Raw genomic sequence first — 21,170 nt, 5'->3', positions numbered from 1 at the left:
AGATTTCCCCATTATCCCATTAATGGCCTTGATAGCTATTTTGTTTTTAATTGCTACTTTTCTTTTGTTTTTCTTTGTTTTAATCTCATATCCAACCAAGTAGCATATATTGTAATTAATCATCACGACTTTTATGTTTCCCTCATTCTCGAGAGGTTCGCTAGTCTTCCAGACCACTGATCATGGTTGTTTGCAGAGTGCCCGTCCATTTGGATTTGTCTGATTACCCAGCCCCCTAACTTAGAGGGCACATCTGGCTCTCGGATGGAAGGGAAACTGGGGCTAGGGATAACCATGTAGACATCATTGATACAGAGAGGTGATCTGTCATCTTTAAAAAACATATCCAACAAGTTCCTACTGGTGTTTTGAATACCTTAGAATTTGCCTAGTGAAAAGTTATCAAGCTCAAATACTGTCTTTTATCCCCATGTTTTTTATTATGACTGTTATCTAAGATTTTTTTGTGATAGCTGCTTGGCATGTTTCCCAAAATTTAAACCACAGAAATTATCAAAATTAATAGTAACTAATATATTAGAGTGTACTTGATAGTGGAAGGAAAGCTAAAACTTAGGAACATCTCAGAGGAAGGAAGCACAAGAGTGGGAAGAATTCATCTCTTAGACCTGGCTCCCTCATGTAGAAACTCTGGCAGAATGCTTTACTTCTCTAAGCCTCAGTTAGCTACCTAGCTGTGAAATGAAGAGGCTGAAATGAGTAAGTGGTTCTCTGTCCTTTAAAACAACAGTTGCTTTTGTCCCCAGGGACCTTGTGATTCTGAAAGATTTTGCCTCTTAACTAAGCAGTATATATTAATTTAATCAATTTGTTTTTTTTTTTCATCCAAAACCTGTACCATGCTAATCATTTCAAGATAATTGTGACATGGCCTATAATTTTGCACTGATTTGCTATAATTCCCTCAAAAAATAAAAACAACATAAGGCCTTTAGTTCACTTGTACAACTCAATTGCCAGTAAGTCTACGTTTCTCACTGGGCTTTTTGATATAGTGAATATAATTCTCAAATTCTCATGACTGGTCAGAACCCACAATCTTGATCTTCAAAATGGCCTCTTAAGAAGATGAGCCAGGATTTGGGTTCTTCCTGTCCCCAACCAGTCTTTGGGAGTGCTCCCTCTATTTTCAGTAGAGTATGATTATATCCATGTAGAAAGGCCTATATAACTGTCCCCTCCCGTTCCCTGTGGGTGTTTGAGAATAAGAAAATATTGAGTCCTTATTTATGTTTTGACCCAGTACCCCAAGAAAGATGTGATCCACAGGCAAATAAGCATACACATACAGGCTTTTTCCTTTATGCATCTAAAATGAGGGAGCATTATTTTCACCCATGAACTAAAGTTGCATTTTTGAGCAAAGTCATGACCTTTCAAATAGACTCTGCTCAACTCTTTTAGTGGAGCTTATTTCGTCTAATTTTCTAGTAACCTCCTGTAATTCTGTTCAGGAGTGATACTCTATTGTTATCTGTGTCTCCTGCCAATGCAGGAGACAGTGCAGTTCAGTTCAGTCACTCAGTCATGTCCAACTCTGTGCGACCGCATAAGACTGCAGCACACCAGGCTTCCCTGTCCATCACCAACTCTCAGAGCTTGCTCAAACTCATGTCCATCGAGTCAGTGATGCCATCAAGCCATCTCATCCTCTGTCATCCCCTTCTCCCGCCTTTAGTCTTTCCCAGCGGAGTCTTTTCCAATGAGTCAGTTCTTTGCATCAGGTGGCCAAAGTATTGGCGCTTCAGCTTCAGCACCAGTCCTTCTAATGAATATTCAGGATGGATTTCCTTTAGGATTGACTGGGTTGATCTCCTTGCAGTCCAAGGGACTCTCAAGAGTCTTCTCCAGCACCACAGTTCAAAAGCATCAGTTCTTCGGTGCTAAGCTTTCTTTATTGTCCAACTCTCACATCCATACATGACTACTGGAAAAGCCATAGCTTTGACTAGACAGACCTTTGCTGGCAAAATACTGTCTCTGCTTTTTAATATGCTATCTAGGTTTGTCATAGCTTTTCTTCCAAGGAGTAAACATCTTTGAATTTCTTGGTTGTGATTTTGGAGCCCAGGAAAATAAAGTCTGTCACTGTTTCCATTGTTTCCCCTTCTGTTTGCCATGAAGTGATGGGACTGGATGCCATGAACTTAGTTTTTTGAATGTTGAGTTTTAAGCCAGCCTTTTTGCTCTCCTCTTTCACTTTCGTTAAGAGGCTCTTCAGTTCCTCTTCACTTTCTGCCATAAGTGTGGTGTCATCTGCATATCTGAGGTTATTGATATTTCTCCCAGCAATCTTGATTCCAGCTTGTGCTTCACCCAGCCCAGTATTTCTCATGATGTACTCTGCATATAAGTTAAATAAGCAGGGTGACAATATACAGGCTTGATGTACTCCTTTAGCAATTTGGAACCAGTCCATTGTTCCATGATTGGTTTTAACTGTTGCTTCCTGACCTGCATATAGATTTCTCAGGAGTCAGGTTAGGTGGTTTGGTATTCCCATCTCTTTAAGAACTTTCCACACTTTGTTTTGATCCACACAGTCAAAGGCTTTAGCATAGTCAATGAAGCAGATCTTTTTTTGGAATTCTCTTGCTTTTTCAGAGGATGTTGGCTATTTGATCTCTGGTTCCTCTGCCTTTTCTAAATCCAGTTTGAAGATCTGGAAGTTCTCGATTCATGTACTGTTGAAGCCTAGCTTGGAGAATTTTGAGCGATATTTTGCTAGCGTGTGAGATGAGTACAATTGTGCAGTAGTCTAAACATGCTTTGGCATTGCCGTTCTTTGGGATTGGAATGAAAACTGACCTTTTCCAGTCCTGTGGCCACTGCTGAGTTTTCCAAATCTGGTGGCCTATTGAGTGCAGCACTTTCACAGCATCATCTTTCAGGATTTGAAATAGTTCAGCTGGAACTCCATCACCTCCACTAGCTTTGTTCGTAGTGATGCATCCTTAACTTTGGACTCCAGGATGTCTGGCTCTAGGTTAGTAATCACACCATTTTTGTTATCTGGGTCATAAAGATCTTTTTTGTATAGTTCTGTGTATTCTTGCACCTCTTCTTAATATCTTCTGCTTCTGTTAGGTGCATACCATTTCTGTCCTTTATTGACAGGAGACAGACATGAATTCAGTCCCTGGGTCGGGAAGATCCCCTGGAGAAGGGCATGGCAACCCACTGCAGTATTCATTCCTGGAGAATTCCATGGACAGAGGAGCCTGGCAGGCTATAGTCAGTGGGTCACACAGAGTCGGACACAACTCAAGTGACTTAGCACACATGTGTCTCCCTAATAAGAGCTAGGAATGACCTGTATGCTTAGAGACTGTCTGCCACTCTTAAAAAAAAAAAAAAAAACTGGAGTTTTTCTTTATTCTAAGATTATTTTCAAGCTTATCCTCCAAATTTAGTCAGCCTAAAACTATTACTCAGAAAGAACCTCTTCATTCTATCTCATAAATATCTTACCTAACAACTTTCCAGAATTCCATAGCCTACCTTTTGTATTCTAAAACCTTCCCTTCTAATTGGTGCTAAATGGTGCTAAAAATGGTATTATAACATTTTTGCATCAAATAATCAAGAAGCTTTTTTTTAGCATTCATAATCCCTACTGTAGCCAAGAAAGAACTGTTGACGGATGTGAAGGCGGGGAGCAACTATGTGCCTAGGAAGTGAAGTATTAGAAACTTTCACTGGAGCAAAGATTTGGACTTCTTAAACTTTCATATTAGACTATACATTACATAGCACCACTGAAAGTTTTTTCTTCTCCAGTATATTTGAGGTTTTAAGTTTCTGGATTTATTATGGCACCCAGTAGCAGAGCTGGAGTCAAGTGTTTTCAAGGCTTCCATTAGAAATTCCTCTTCCAGAGTTTATTGCTTGACTGTTTCAAATTATATGAGAGAAACTTGGCACATAGGTTTGAGAGCTGGATTACTTTTTTCAACATAAAATCTAATTTACTTTAGTTTGCTTTTAATCTTAGAGATGGGCCAACAGCTCTTCTCATAGTTTTAAAAGATTTGATCATAATTCTAAATAATATATCTGCAAAAGAAAAGAAACCACATTTTCCAACTTAATTTTTTTATAGTTTTTTTTTCTTCAAAATCCTTGTTGAAAAATATGAGAAATTTATTTTCACAAAGCACCTAATTAGTGTGCTTAATATCCATTTGCAGATCATTTCACCATGTATAATGCAGCATGTATGAATTGGTGCGTGACCATCTGAGTTCATCTGAATGTGTTTGCTCTGCGTTGTTCTTTCTGTTCAAATGGCATCATCCTGAAGACTTGATGTTCCCTTCATAGTGCATAGAACAGGGCAGGAACATATTATGTGGTGGTCACTTAAAATATTGTTCATAAAATTAGCCCTGTCTGTCTCTGCTCTTCAGAGGAGGCCGACCTGAGGCCTTCCTCACAGGCAGAGGTCCAGGACCAGCCACTTAGCAAGGACTCTAGCTCCCTCTTGCCTTCAAGTATCCTTCTCATATTCCTTTCCGTGACATCTCCTTCCCTTTTTCCTCTCTCACATACACCCGCATTCTTTTACTGTATTCCATCTGTGTAAAAATGTTGATGGGCAGGTCTGAGATGATTTTTCGTTGTACACCTTTCTGAAGACCGGGCCACATTCATCACAGTGTTGCTTTTCACTTTCATGCGCTTTGTATCATCGACTCTTCACTCTCAGCTTAACAGCAAGTTATATTTCCTTTTCACTGTCACCGTCAGAGACACCCCATCATAATGATAACCATTATCTGTCATGCTTAGCCCCTCAGTTGTGTCCAACTCTCTGCGACCCCATTGACTGTAGCCCGCCAGACCCCTCTGTCCGTGGAATTTTGCAGGCAAGAATACTAGAGCGAATTACCATTTCCTATTCCAGGGGATCTTCCCGACCCAGGGATCAAACCTGGGTCTCTTGAGCCTCCTGCATTGGGAGGTGGATTTTTTTTACCTGAGAAGCCCCAGCCATTATGTATAGAGCCCCTAAAACTTTAGAATAGTTATTAAAGACTTCCAGGTGCTGTGTTGTTTCAGAATAGGTGTACTCTGTAATGAACTGATTTTTTATTTAAAGTACCACATTGTTATCATTGTTTTCTAAATACTGCTTCTGTTGTATTTGTGCCTACTCATTGGGCATCATTAGTATAAAACATCAAATCACCTTTCTTGGCAATATTATGAAAAGTTTAAACTCTGAGGACTTTAGGAAATATACAAGAAAACATCTACCAATTAGACCACTGAAAGTTTTTCTAAGATACTTACTGGCCTTTGTCTGACAAAGAAAATTCAAAATTAAAACCTGCTGTTTATATGGCCCTATGAGGCTGAATGAGTTGTTGGGGCTTAATTTTTTGTCAGTGTCATCACATACTAGTTGTTATTCATACACATATATTTAATCTTGAAAATATTAACATGCTTAAAAACAAGAAAAATAAGAGATGAATTACAGCTGAAAATATAAGTAGAGATTGAAATTATTTGAACAATATTCTGTCCTTCTGTAATAGTAAATGTCACTCACTGTTGAGCAGTCAAACCAAATAATTCTGGAGAAAACATAAGTTAATTTCAACTTTTAAATATGAAAAAATGTGAATATTTTCTATCGACCTAGTCAAAAAATATTTTCCCTTCATATTATTATTATTTTTTTAGTAAGTAAAAATAATACTGAGGGGAATATTGGTGAGTATACTGTTGAATGTGTGCTCAGAACTACTAGATAACATGTTTTAGACACATAATTATTTTAACATTGTGCTAAGACTGTACCTTGGGCAAGATCCAGGTTCTTGGACTTGTTTATCTTCTGTGTGAGGACAACTAACTGTCCGATGCCAAAATACAATGAACTTTCAAATATCAAAGAGGAAAATTAAGTATTTCAAGTCCTCAGCTGGTTTACAGATGTGTGAGCTTTGTAGTCCATTTTCTGGTTCCAGTAGGGCGTTGTGACAATTTTTCCAATATGTGTATACTAGATAAGTTTTGGAAGTAAAATTACTTACTTTAAATACTGAAATATTTTCTGAACTTAAGATTTTTGTGTTTATTTTTCTTAGAAAATGAAGTCTAAAACCAAGCCTCACAATTTTTAAAATACTTTTGAATGTAAAACATATTAAATTAAGGAACCTTCTTTCTCTGTCAGGAAAATAAATGCCTTTTGAAAACAGGTATTCATTTAGATCTATGATTAACCTTTAACAAGATCTTCCTGTTAAATTCTACGTTTGCTTTAATCTCAGTAGGAAAAATACAAACTAGTACTGCAGCATATAGAGTTTCTATGTACCCTGTGGACGTTAAATGATCTCTTACAGCCACAGGCACATCTGCAACGTATTTAAATGCCAGCTTTGGGCACTATTAGTATAAAATGCTAAGTCACTTTTTTTTTGGAAATATTTTGAAAAGTCTGAACTCCAGGAGGAAACGCCAATAAATGATAATCTTATGATACCATTTGTTTCGAGGGAGTTGTGGAAAGATGAGTAGCTGTATGGCATATTTTTCATTTAGAGGAAAATAATATGATAGCCCTCCTTAAAATAAGTCTGAAGTTTGGTGGCATAATGATGGCTGCGCTAAAGACTGATGTACTTTTGCACATCTTTCAAGACGGTATAAAGTGATACTATACAGAAGTGACAAAATCAAATATAGGGCTCCCTTCAAACTCTGAGAGTCTATTTATTTATGAAAGTTTAAGAATGATTATTGGTTGGTTTTAAACAGTAAGTCTATCCTGAGTGTATAATAAACTAGAAACCTCAATGACTGATATGCATGTGTGTAAATTTTTTTCTATGAAACAGTCAATGAAAAATTATAGTCTCACCACAGATTTTTTTTTCCTTTTGTTTTGCATTTTTAATTCTGTGTCTGTCTTTTTCTTAAATATATCATTGAAGGTCAAACATTCGAGACAACGTAGAAATGATTAAGCTTCATAAGCAACTAGTGGAGAAAAGCAATGCCCTTTCAGTAATGGAAGGAAAATTTATTCAGCTTCAAGAGGTATTGTAATAAATTATTTTATTAGGGTGATACATAGATACAGAGGTTCAAAAATAGTGTTCAAACTTTTTTAAAGTAGAATAGTCATAACACTGAAAAGTAATTTTTAAAGATTACTCTTTTTATTCTCAAGTGTGTATTATTTCCCTTCTGATATGGTTAGTTATTTATAACTTAATTAACTAAAGAAATAACTGCTTGGACTCTTTATGAATACCTGTGTCATCTTAAAATAATAAACACATTTATCATAAATCATCTCATGTCCAGAAAATTTATTCTTCACCCTTTTATCTGAAATCATATGGGCATAGAGCAATGAGGGTTTAGATGTATTTGTATATATCTTCAGTTCCACGCATTTATGAAGTATCTAAGATAGGTCAGTGCTTAGAATAGGCTAATAACCAAGTTTTGTTAGGTCTATTTTGAATGTGGTGTTTTGTTTTTTTACTACTAGTTTCAGAAAATATTTGAATACCCATCACGTCACCTGTCAGTGTATTTGTTTTAAATCCTCACCGTTCAGGTTGACAGTATGTGGTACTCTTGTCCCCATGGTTGTTTTCACAAGGACTGTGGCCCCACAGAAATGTGCCATCAGAGCATTCCTGTTTATTGGCACTGCATAATTAATATAGTTTCTGGAATTAATGAACTCCAAAGCATTCCAGATGAGCAGAATTCATATTAAGCAATATGACTTTCTTTGAAGTCTGAAACAAGGAAAGCAGTAAATTGATGCAAAGCATAGGGTCATCTGAAGCCTAAATTCACTGTTGAATTAGATAAATACTTTCAACCATACTCTGGATAGTGTTTTCCATCCTGCAGTAACCTCTTGAAATGTCAAGTAATACATTGCCTTCCATATAAATATGAGCGTGTATGAAAGAGAAATTAATTAGAGAGGGGCATCGATAGTACTATCAGTAGCTAGATGGAAGAAGGAGGTTTAAAATACATGTAGTTGAAAGCCATCTCTAAAGGAGGAATTAAGAAAGGAATTAAAGAGTGATTCTGCATTCATTTATCACTTTCATCTGTTTTGATTTCCATTTCGCAATGACTCCAGCTATTTGTAGGTATTTGTTTAATACCGTGAGTAGCAAGTATCTTTGATAACACAGATACCTCTATTGAGATTGACATTGGGTAGAGATTTGAGAGGTTCAGACCAACAGCTTCACTGAGGTAGACCAAAGAAAGCTAGCTATAATAATACCAAGATTAACAAAAATTAGACTCAAGGATGTCAATATCCATGTTTCTTTTAAACAATTGAAGAACTTCAGTAGGACTTTAATGATTTAAATTAGCAGAGGAGGCATTATGTGTTATGGTCATATAGACTCTGTGAAAAGACTTTAGTGTAATCACCTTTTTTATTTCTAAAAGAAGTATGTGGCATTTAAGTATGTAAAACTGAATTTAAAACATATTCATAAGTAGATCAATTTTTGAAATTAAGACTTCAGTATCTATTTTACGAAATTGAAATTCATAATTGTATTAAAATTAGAAGCTAACCTTCCAAAGCTGTTTATCTGGTGTGGCAACAAATATTTTCAGTTTGAGTATTTGTGATCAGAATTAATTTTTAACCCATGCAGCAGCATTCTTTTAGACAGCATTTCCAACCACTGCACCCACAGCAAAATGAAAAAAAAAAAATTATCTGCTGAAACTAACTTACTCACTGGTCACTATCAACAAGTCAAAAAAACTAGGGAAAAATAAAGGACAAAAACAGACTGCATTGTGTGACTGTGCTAAAATATTTTCTTTTCATGAAACCCTTTGGCCAAGACTACCTTGTATGGAGACATTATACATTGTATAATAGCACATAATACAGTAGCACATATACAATGTTGGTAAGATAAAGAATAAACTGTGTAACATGAACTTATGGAGTAAATTCATTTTTTGGAATGGTAATCATTCATTCAAAGCAGAATCCAAAAATAGTTTTGAAAGGATTTTCTCTTTGTTTTTTAGAAGCAAAAAACTCTCCGGATCAGCCATGATGCCTTAATGGCAAATGGAGATGAGCTAAATCTGCAACTTAAAGAACAACGTTTAAAATGCTGCAGTCTTGAGAAACAGTTACGTTCCATGACATTTTCTGAAAGAAGGATAGAAGAGGTAAGCTCCTAAAATGTTTCGCCATTCGTTGCATTAAAACTTGTCTGTAACTGTTTTGAAAAAGTAAAATAGAGACATTTTAAATATTATATTGACTTCAGAATCCTAAACTACATCCATGGCACTTTGAGCACACCCAGTAATATGTGCATGGCAAATCGGTAGTTAACAATACTTAAAAAATGTGCTGAGATCCACTGTGTATCTAAAGGATTAAGGATCCTTGAGGAAAGGAGAACCATGGCTTTTTTTTAACCATGACATTTTTAAACAGGTACCAGATTACCTGAGGAACTTAACTTTCTCAATCTTAACAGTTTATTAGTCATTTGAGATGTCAGAACAATTATAGCAATATATCTGTCTCTAAGGAGGACAATGTTCTGCCGTACAATGTCAGCAATTTTGAGAAATTATTTTTTTTCCTAAGAAGTTGTTTGAAAACTCATCTTCCTATTCATGTTGCTTCTCATGTTTCCCAGCTAGCACAATCTTCTGTAGTCTGTTAACCTTGTCCTTAAAGAGAATGGAAATGAAATAAGATGCCTACTTTCTCTTGTCATCTTGGAAGAGTCTTTTACAGTGTCTCATACTGGCATCAAAAGAGAATTTTGAGAAGGGAATGAATTTTAAGAGTACTCTGATCCATGGGGAAAGGTTGTAACAATAAAATATAATGGTGAATTAAACTGAAATACTAGAAATAAATTCAGAAAGCTACATTTTAGTCATCAATATATAATTATTGGCATTTATTTCTAAAAATATTATTCATTTATATATTGGGATAAAGCAAGGTATACAGTTTAATTTGTTCAGTCATTTGAAAGATGTTTCTTTGTAACATGAGAAATTGTGCGTTCACAGTAGATAGTGATTGACACAATTTGTTTGAACCACAAACCAAAAGAAAGCTTAATTCTTTAATTTTGGAAGGGGGGGAATTGGAAATTAATACAAAATGAACAGAATGATGGAATCCATCAGGGAGGAAAGTAAAAAAATACTATGTTTCCCCAAACCTAATAGAAGCTTTTAACACATTCTTTATTGAGTTTTGTCACATGTTGCCATAAAGCAGTGCATACGTCCTTACTAAATTAAAGCAGAAATATTAATTTCATGTTTACTTAACAACTTGGAAAAAACCGATGCTAAATTAGATACAGACAGTATACGTGGCCTAGTTCACGGCTGCAATGTAGAAATCAAGACTGAAACATGTTTGTCTCCCCGTTTTTGTTTTTGTTTTTTAATCCCTAGGTGGTTTTATGTGCTTAATGTGTAATTTTCTTTTCATTTCAGTTGCAGGATAGAATTAGTGATTTAGAAAAGGAACGAGAACTTTTAAAGGAAAACTATGATAAACTTTATAACAGGTAAATAATAATTCCATGTGTTCTCTCCTCCTCTTGTTTGAGATCTTTTCTATCAAAACACTGAATGTCAGAAAACCTAATATTGATGAAAGAATTAGCCACAGCTGATTGCAAGAAATCTATACATGTAACAAAAGAAAAATAAGCTTTTTTTTTAAGGGATTGGTAGTAAATTCTTTAACCTGAACAGCAGTCTGTTACTAAGAAAACCATATCACTTTGTTGGCAGTAACAGCTGCTATCATTTCTTGAATACAGACGGCAAGTTTGCAGGCACTGCGATAAATACTCTGCTTATGCGTTGTTATAAATTCCTTGCAACAACTTGGAAATGTAGGTATTATTAATGCCCACTTTGGAGAAATTGAAAATAAAATAGAATTAAGTAAATTTATTAGAGTTCTTAAAGCTATGAAGTAATAGAGATCGTATTTGAACCTCTCTTGGTCTGTCCAAGCCCTTGTTTGTTCTGCTGGGCTACCCAGCCTATTAGCTGAGCCTAATTCCGTTGATGGGAAGCAAAGGTCTTAGTTTTTCCTGGTTCTGAAAAAGAGAAACACAGCATCTTTATCCTAAGATGTATTTTAGAGAGCTGCTTTCCTTTTTTTTAAAATCTGCTTCATAATTATGGTATTTTAAAAATTAATCCTTTCTAGTAATGTTAGAAACAAAATTCTGCCCCACAGCTCTGTTCAGTTAAGTAATACACATGTGTGTGTACTTATAAGTTTTTTCAGTGTATGATACCAGTAAGTGGTAATGCAGATTTACATACAAGTAAATTTTATATATATTGACATATATATTTATGTTACAGCTGATATTCAACAGTTGCTTCTAATTGGTCACATTCTGAAACATCAGAAAATAGCTATCTGATCCACAGATATAGCTTTAACTTTTTAACTGGGTTTTGTTTGATATGTTTTATAAGCTAAATTTACATCTTACAAATTATACAAGTAGTAAGCAGAGGCTTTTGTTTTGGTTTACTTTGAGAAGATACCTAAATTAATGTTACGCGTCATTGTGGAGTATCACCTACGTTGCTTATCCTAGTGTTAATTATCTTTGCACAGTGGCTCATTATATTAAAGGTTACCATTAGTGGGTTCAAACATCAAAGTAACATCTTGGGCTCTCCAGCAAGGACAGACTGGCTAAAAATCTTTATGTGGAATTTACCTTGGACCCCCTTCCAGATCATGTGGCCCTAGTGCTTTGTTCTGGTCCTCGCTCTCATCATCCCTGATTAATTTTATATAAAGCCTTTATTATCCTGATTTATCTGTCTCTGTAGAATAATGCATAATATGCCTGTTTAGTAGTTGTATGTTTGAAATCTTAAAATTTCATTGTATAGATCACACAATCACAATATTATATAGCAGAGAAAATAATGTTATCCCCGTATCTTATAAATGAGGGAATTAAGACTCAAGAAAAATTACGAAACCTGTACAGAGTCAGTTTCAGCATTGCTGAAACCCTTGTACAAGACTAGAATCCATTTCGTTTGAATCTGAAACTTGATTTTGTTTTCCCCTATGTCTCTCTCTGATTTTAATTGCAATGGAAAATTATATGTGCAAAAGGGAAACATTCATGGAATAATAGAACTCATACATTTTGAAATTTTTATTAATTTATAAATATTTATCTTAACATCTTATAATTTCAAGTAATTTAACATGGTCTTAATACATGAATATAAGTGCCATTTGGTCATTACTTTTACATTTTCTACTCCCCTTCAATGTGAGAATTTACTGAATATACTTTCTTGTAATAAAAAGCATTAAACTTTGTTGGGAATAATGCATAAATGAAATTTTAAGAAAGGCATGTTTTTCTCAGAGTTTATCATCATGAAATTTATCTTTTCATATTAGAATATGATATGAGAGTGTAAAACTGACTTTGAAGGGTTTTATTTTAATGTTTTGTGCTTGAGCAACCTTTTTTTCCCTGTCACATTAAAAACAGACTTCATTATGCTGCTTACATTTGAAGTTTGTGTGAAGTGTGTAGAAGTAAATGGGTATAATAAGTGTCAAAACATTTGTGTCAAAAAAAAAAAAATGTCACTTAGGGACAAAATCCAGCAAGCACACATGATAGCAACTAGAACTATAAAATTCTCTAATACAGTTTTTTAAATACATAATGTGTTTTCAGAAGCATAGTTGAAAAAACTCTACAAAAATCAACATCCTCCCCAGGATTCTTTACAGCTCTTGGATTTCATGGCAGTGTTATTCATCATTGCCAATAAGTAAGGCTCATCACAAACTACATATATTCCCGTTTTGGTTACTCATAGTGATAGCATGTTTTTAAGAGGAGAGCATTTGTTTGTTATTCAGAATTGGCTGGTTTTCAGTAGAAAAATGTGATGTGCAGATTGCATTCTCATCTTCCTTTTCAAATGGTATTTTGAATGTGTTTATTATTTGACATATGACATATTAGAGAATCATCTGGTAAGATAAAATCTTCATGCTAGTATTTGGTATGAGCCATTTTTAATAATGTTATAACATTTTTGATACTTTGCCAAGCAATGAGTATAACTTTAAGAAATGTTCATTAAAATTATTCAGAATAAAATTTTTTGCAATTAAATCTTTTAATTTGGTCAGAGAGAAAAGCTATACTATAATATAGTAAAGCTGTGTCCCATTTTTGAAGTTAGTATGTAGTTTTAGGTTAATGCAGCTGATGAATGCAACAGTCCCTCAACTATTATGTATATCAATAACCTGAAAACAGTAAAATGGAGGTTTCACCCACCCTGTGAAACCTCCCCACCTGCCCTTGGCCCTCACCCCCAACACCATTCAATTCAGATTCAGCCAATTTGAGTTTTGAATCCAGAGACTCTTAAAGGTGATTTTAAGGTATTAACTCCTGAGAGACACTAATCCAGTACATATTTAAAAGAAGAGTTGGTCTAGTTTCTGAAGATGATATTAACCATTTTAAGAATTGAATGATTCAAGTTTTTACAATGTGATAGTCATCTAATATCCAAAATTTAAGGGCACACTGCTGACCATCCATAGACTCTCTGTTCTATTTCTGTAAATCAAACACCTGACCCCCTATAATCTTCTAAGAAACATGGATGCTCATATGATCCTAAATGAGCACTTTGTGCTTCTTGGAAATCAAACTGGGTACATTGGGGCAGTCATTTTTCCTTTAGTAAGTGAAATGTCCCCATGTTAATATGCATTTAATTTCCACTAGGCCTAACAGAGGTACCTATGAATTTCCTTATGGAGGATTAGAGCTTATTCTTCCCTATCCCTCACATTAGGATGCCCTTAAACATTGGAACAAAAGGAATTCCTTCCGTAAGAAAAAAGACTTTAGGGTAGAGTTGAATTCTTCAGCTCTTTTTTTTTTTATCTTACCATGTTGTTGATGAAGGGTGTGTACTTACAGTATGCTGACCCATGACTGCCAGTGGACATGCCAGTGACCACAGGAACCAATGGGCATTCCATTGCAGATGGATACTTTATCACTCCAGAAACATAATGTAACAATGCAATGTGCACAAAGACCAACTATGATCCCTTCCTTAGTTGTCACTGTAGGCAATGTAGAAAAACATTTTCATGAATAAAGGGTTCTCAAAGACTGTTCACATATGCAGATTTAATCATGTACACAGCCTCTACAAAGAAAATGGAGCCAGATGTGGTTTACCATTTATAGTTACACAGATGGCTCCAAGCATAGAGGAATACAGTAAATTCAAAAGGAATTCCTCATGAAACTCCAGTGGAATGTAATCCTAAATTTAGAGGGAAGATAGCAGTGGACTAAATTCAGAGTGACTTATGCTGATTTACACTAGTATTTTGTGGGTTTGGAAAAACCAGGCTGCTAAATTGTTCTTAATTTAAACACATACAGCTTCTGATGTTTCTGCCAGATTAACTGTTGGTGATCTTTTTGCTGGTACTAATGCTATTGGAACACTACTGTTTCTAATTTTTAGCAGCTGATATAATGTATGGTTGTGCCTATTTCATCATGCTAATTTTTTTTCCGGGTAGTACATGTTTTTAATAATATAAAACACACACACACATGCATACACACACATACACTCACGTAAATGCATATATGTGTATGTGTTTGGTATACATAATTTGACCAGATATGGAAATATATTTGTTCTTTATAAAAAAATGAAAATGTAAGGGGATATTCTTTACTTCAGTATTTAAAGTACATATTTGGATTTCATTTAAACCTAGGTGACTCTACCTTTGATAAAATTAACATAAAACATTGATATATCAGATCCATGTATTTTTTTAAGGTTCCATATGTGAAATGAGAACACTGATAGAAGAAACAGATGTCATATTTAGAGAAACTCCTAGAATTCCATTTATTTTTAAGGTCATGTTATTTTAAATGCAGTAAAAACATTCAAACTGTAAAATAAATACACAGTTTTTTGTTCTTTTGAAAGACATGCCTCCCAGAAAAGTATCTCTTTTGGAATAAAACCTCAGACTAGCTGGGGGCAACATTTACGGCAATTTTCAGTAACAAGTTTCGGCAATTTTCAGTAACAAGTTTCTTTTCCATTTACTTTATCATCAGTTCAAAACCAGATTTAGTAAATTTCTGCTTCCTTTACTGGGTTTAAAAATAAGTAGAAGGGTCAAACCTGCTGATAATTATTCAGTCATATCAAGCTTCACAGATAATAGTTTTCTGCTGAAATACAGATCAGGATCAGTTTTTCCAAAACCTGGTTATCACCTGGGGAACTTTATAAAACTGTGAATTCCAGGGCCCCAGGATCTGCATTTTTAACCTAGCACCAGTGTTTTAGGCCAACATTTGGAAACCAGTGACCTAAACAAATATTTACTATATACCTTCTGCATACCACTTGGTTATTTTGCAGCTGATTCTTCCAATGTCCTGTGTCTGATCATTAGTAGATTTTCATGATAGTTTAAACTGCTGCTTTTATTAATGAATAATAATTCTACCTGTAACATTATTATCAAGGTGCTCTCATTGGGTTTTCACCCCAATAATGTGTAACAGTGTAAGACTGGTTGTTCTTAGCCTGCTGCTGTTTGCTTTTTAGGACAAAAACTGTATGATCACTGCTGTTTAATATCAGAATTGCCATCATTTTGTGGCCAGTATTTTCTGGATATGTTTTTATCACCGACTCTTTAAAAGTTCAAACTCTAGAATTAACGATCAGGTGGAGAGTCCCTTTTCTCTGTATTAAGAGGGTGCATTCGTGGGAGAGGATGGTTTTGTCTGAGGTCTACTGCTGAGGTTTGGAATTGTGGATTCCTTTGGACTATGTACAGTATCTGAATTCCTTTAGTAGTCCCACAAAAGCTGCACACTGCCAACTTTTCTGACTTTAGAGCTCTAAATTAAGGCCAGTTCCTTTGCTCATCCCACAAACTCTTTCATGTTCCCTAACCGCAGCCTGAGAAAGGCGCCTTGGTTTCAACAGCAGCAGACCAGCATATGTTTACTTAATTCCTAAGACATGATGACAGTGGTCTCTGTGCCACTAAAAGCTTTTCTCTTTATTATTTTCGGTTGAAGCTGATTTCCAAGCTTTCCCTGCCTGTCACGTGTGTCTTGCAGTGCCTTCAATGCTGCCCACGAAGAGCAATGGAAGTTAAAGGAACAGCAGCTGAAAGTACAGATTGCTCAACTCGAGACAGCCTTAAAATCCGATTTAGCAGACAAAACCGAAATCCTTGACAGATTAAAAACTGAAAGAGGTACATGTGAAATGACTACTGACTTACTCATTTCGGACATGCATGTTATTCATCGTTATTCACTGACTTGATAAGTACTCATTATGGTGCTCTTGCTTTGCCAGGCACCTTGCTGCTTACTGGGGACACAGCCTGTATGAACCGTCGTCCGCTTTTATGAGTTTAGTGATTGCTGAAAATTTCCCTTCACTCACCTTAGCATACATGCCAAACAAATTAGTTTTCCTCAGAGTTACTCTTGTTCAGGTTGTCTTTAGTTTGTTTAATTTTCCTAAATTTATTCAAGTCAACAAGTGTTGATTGAGCACCAATTTGTGCTAGGCATTATTCTAAGTTCCAGGGATACAGCAAGGAACAAAAAAAGACCTAGTCCTCATGCAGCATAAATTTGAGAGAGAGAAACTGATAGTAATTAAATAAATATGCAATACATCAGGTGGTGGCAAGTGCAGACGGGGGAAAAAATGGCCGTGGAAGACAGCCGAGAAGGGCGGAAGTCTCTCTTGGCTGTTTTTGATCTGGCAGACAGGGAAGACCTCTCTAATAGTGAAATGTCGAATTCTACTCTGTGACAGAGAACTTAAATACAGAAGCCTTGTCAAGATGTCCCTGCTAAAATAATAATCATTAATAAGTTACACTTTATGAGCCCCAGATCTCACCCTTCTTGTCTCATAGAAGTAAAATAATTTATAACTAAAGTAGATGTCTGCTCTACTATCTTATACACACCTATACTCACAAATGCACAGCCAGGAAAGTGAATTGTTTGCTCCAAGTGTTGTATGTATTTGCTCATCTGCTAGATAAACCCACTGATGTGCTATTAAGGTTACTCCTTTTGAACATTTGCAATTCAGTTGCATGAGAACATTTAAACGTTTAATACAGACTCAGTTAAAAAAAAACAATTACATATCTAGGCAGTTGTCGCTATATTGATTTAGATCACACTGCCATATTTTGTTAACTCTAAGAAAGATTTTTTTTCCCATTTTAATATCTCTGAATTTGGGAAGCATCTTTTTAGCATCACTAAAAAGGTGATAACATTTTTTTTAAATTATGGTCTGATTTTTTTTTTTTTTTTAGCATTTTAAGAAGTCTGAAATTGGAGCACATCTTGTAATCAATGGGGTCTTAATCTCAATGAAATATATATGCAGTAGTTATATTTACCAAGTGGTTAAGTTTGATGGCAGATGGTTTCTGAATTTCTTTCTAGAAAATTGTGAGTAGAATAAAATGGTGACATGATTTCTGACTGGGTGGATATTTTAAAGTTTTTACGTCAAAGATATATAGTTCCTGATTTTAATGTGTAGCATTTTATACCTAACAAAGTGCTTTGTTTAGTAGTTGCTCAATTAAGTCTTCCACCAAAGTAGAAGTTCTCTATATTTCCTCTCTTTTCGTTCTAAAGGAAAGAGAAATGAAGTAAACCTTTCTCACTTCTTTGCTTTCTGTTCTTCCCTAGATATCAAAATTTCCAAACACTTATCTTTTCACATTTACATTGTTCTCTGGAAAGAAACGCTGAAGAGGATAGAATCTTAGTGGTCTTTTTTTTTTTCTTTCTTTTTTTTTAAAAAACCTATTTATTGCTGTTGGATTAATTCTGGGGGTTCCTGTAAATTATTAAAACAACAATTGCTAAGTTATTTTAATACAACTAGTGCATTCCTTATCTTTTTTTTTTTTTACTGGTTCTTAAGTCTTTCAGATTTTTTTGAATAATGAAAATAACTCGTGCATTATTAAAAAAGAATCCAATAAACAAAAAAATTTCTTCTAAAAGTCACTCAATCCCACAACCCACAAAATAATCACTATTATTTATATATGTCTTTCCTGAGTTGTTTCTATATGTATACATGTAATTTAATGTGCTTTTTTTAAAAGTACATGTATAAATCCACATCTTCATTCATAATGGCTGTCATAGTTTTCCAGTGTGAGGATCTGCCATAGACAGTTTAACAGCCTTCTATTGATGAATTTTTAAATAACTTCAGCTTTTTTAAGTATCATAAACCTCTTTCTGCACAGATCTTTACACATTTATCCAATTATTTGCTTAAGAAAAATTGCTAGAACCAAATCTTTTTTTAATGCAACTGTTTTAGTTATTTTTGCCTGAATACCTAGAATTTACAATTCTACTAGTTTCAAGTTTTTGTTTCTTTGTGAAAATGTTCAAATAGATTATAAGAAAAATAATACAGCCTTTAAACAATTTTTTTCCAGGAATTATTAGAGCAAAAATTGAATTTGTCTATTTAAGGAAATCTTTTAATATTTAGAAAATTCCTTTTTGTATTACAGATTTTGAAATTGTTTCGTTTTACTTTGAAGTCTCTTCACACATTTACTTTCTTGTGTATCAAGTGTTCTCTGCCAGAAGATGTTTCCCTGGCTTCTTGTAGTCATTCATCTAACTGGCAAATTATTTTTAGAGAATACTCACCTCTTTATTCAAGGTACAAATTAGTTTCAGATTGTGTGAATATGTGGGGGAAGGATATGTAAATGCAGTTTGCATTTGGTTAATGCTTAAATTAACTGCATGTGTTTAAGGGCCTGCTTTTGAAAGTTCCATTCTATCTTTAGCTGAAATGCATAATTCAGCATAATACATATGGTTATATTGATCACAGCTGAAGATATTAGCACAAAGGAGCTCTGAAAATTGTTTAGTTGAATTGTTCTCTGCATTCTGGTTGTTAATGGTGTGCTCGAAGAACATAATTTTAAGAGTGAAATGTTATCTCATTTGAATAAAATGCTGTTTAGCTTAACCTGCTTTTTGTCAAATCATAAGGTAAAGAAGTTATGTTTCATCTTGTACAGAGTGCTTTGATTTTTTTCATATTATAATTCAGCAAGTCTATATCCTCTTTGAACTATAACGTCTCTGTACTTTTAAAGTCCCAGGAGTTATATCCCCCAATAAACAGTTTAAGAAAGGAAAAATATAGCAGATAATTCTACATAAAATTCTGTAGAGAGAGAGTTGTTGTTACTCAGTAATACCTTCTCCCATTAATAAAGTATTTTCACACTAATAAAGGCTTGGTTTTAAAAATAACCAGTGAAGTGGGGATGTGGTTGTTGAAACAAAAGTCAGTAAAGGAAGGAACATTTGAATAAGTTTATTTACACCAGTAACATATACCCTGCTCTGAAAAGTTGAGAGACCAGAAAAACTAGAGCATAGAAGTAATATACACGGCATCTGGATGAAGATGGAGCAGTCATGTCCTTACACTTTAGGTCCCCCTCAGAACCCCTGAAAGTTTCACTGGCCCGAGAAGGAAATTACATTGTCCCCAGGACCTTGGTTTTACATCTTTCTCACTACATTTACCTTCTTTTTGTTACCTAATCTGGATTGTGTTGTAACCTAATCAACATCAAATAAAGGGTTTCACATTATTGTTTTACTCTCTAACCAAAAAAGCAAATTTATCTCGTAATAACTCACATTTATTATTAATCCTAATTTTTAGTTTAGAGATAAATATTTGAGCTTTACCTTAAAACTTTTCAAGTATTGTTCACATTGGAAAATTCTTTCATTTAGTTCATTGAACAGTAGCTGTTTATACCCTAGGGTAACCTTTTAACCTTTTGTCAATAAGAAAAATATTTACATATTTGATATTAAAATGGTTTTACATACCCTAGGGTAACTTTTCTTACTTCTTAGTTTGCCAGAAATATGTCATATTAAAAATCATCTAATTTAATCCATTACTTCTTAACTGTGTGATTTGCAGTTTTTACTTATATGTAGCATTTATGTCTTGGGAACACAAAACTTTATGAAAGTCAGAAACATTTTTGTATAAGTGCAGTCAGTGTGCAAATGTATTCATGTAAGAAATTCTTGGCAAATAAGTTGATTTCCCTTTTTCTTTTTTTTAAGCAAAGGAAACAAAAATGTGCAACTTGAGTTGAGGACTTATGATAACCATAAATCTCTGTGAGCAGGATGAAATTAGTCGAGACACTTTGGATGACATGGTTTAGAGTCAGTCCACAGGGAGACGACAAAAGAGAATACTTGACCGCCACAACGATCTCTAGTGAAGAATACACTTAGGAACATAGGACTGAAGGATAGATTTGTTAGCTAGCCATTATGCTTTTTTTTTTAAGTTAAGCATATTTAAGGCAAAGAGTAAAAAATTCAACTCTCTATGGATTTGCTGTCTTCTGTAGCTCTTCCCTATACCCCAGCTTGTGGGTCCTAGTGAATGAGCACATAGGCAAGGGTAACCTATCTCCATCCCATAATGATAGCTCTGAGTCCATGTCCTAATTAATAGCATGAACTCAATGAATAAAGAATGCCCATGAATTATTGTTGATACTACGATGCACTGGTTGAGAATCCATTTCTCTCACCTTAACAGAGTTATTTAAAAATGAGGTTGATGATAATTATGGATCCAGAATTATCACCAGAGAAATTATCCTGTTTTAATTAAAAAAGACCTTATGCTAAATGGGGAAAAGATAACTCAAGGAAGTCGATTTTAAAAACACTAAAAGACACAATTTTTTTTTTTTTGCATGCCTTTCAGGACCCTTAATAAGTAAGTAAAAGTCATAGATTTAGAAACATATTTTCTTAGGTATTTTAGATAGTATGTTCCTTTGAAGTCCCAGAGGCACAATTTCCTTATATTAATACTGTGAACCTCAGTCTTAAGTTTCTGATAAGCCAGTGAATCCATATGGTGGACACATGAGAGTGTGCGTTTCTTCC

At 34.6% G+C, this 21,170-nt stretch overlaps 1 protein-coding gene across 2 annotated transcripts in view; it reads left to right on the top strand.

Moving 5' to 3' along the window:
* The window catches only part of RPGRIP1L (RPGRIP1 like), a 96,381-nt gene that overhangs the window by 16,868 nt on the left and 58,343 nt on the right, over positions 1-21,170 (top strand). For both annotated transcript variants that reach the window (XM_065925348.1, XM_065925349.1), the window contains exons 7-10: positions 6,972-7,077; positions 9,079-9,225; positions 10,531-10,604; positions 16,257-16,396. In XM_065925348.1, coding sequence (XP_065781420.1) covers positions 6,972-7,077; positions 9,079-9,225; positions 10,531-10,604; positions 16,257-16,396 — 467 coding nt within the window. The remainder of the gene's footprint in view (positions 1-6,971; positions 7,078-9,078; positions 9,226-10,530; positions 10,605-16,256; positions 16,397-21,170) is intronic.

Source organism: Muntiacus reevesi, chromosome 2 (genome assembly GCF_963930625.1).
Source record: "Muntiacus reevesi chromosome 2, mMunRee1.1, whole genome shotgun sequence".
In the NCBI taxonomy this organism is placed as follows: Eukaryota; Metazoa; Chordata; class Mammalia; order Artiodactyla; family Cervidae; genus Muntiacus; species Muntiacus reevesi.
Note: the sequence above shows the minus strand (reverse complement) of the source record. Positions and strands in the feature narration are given on the sequence as shown.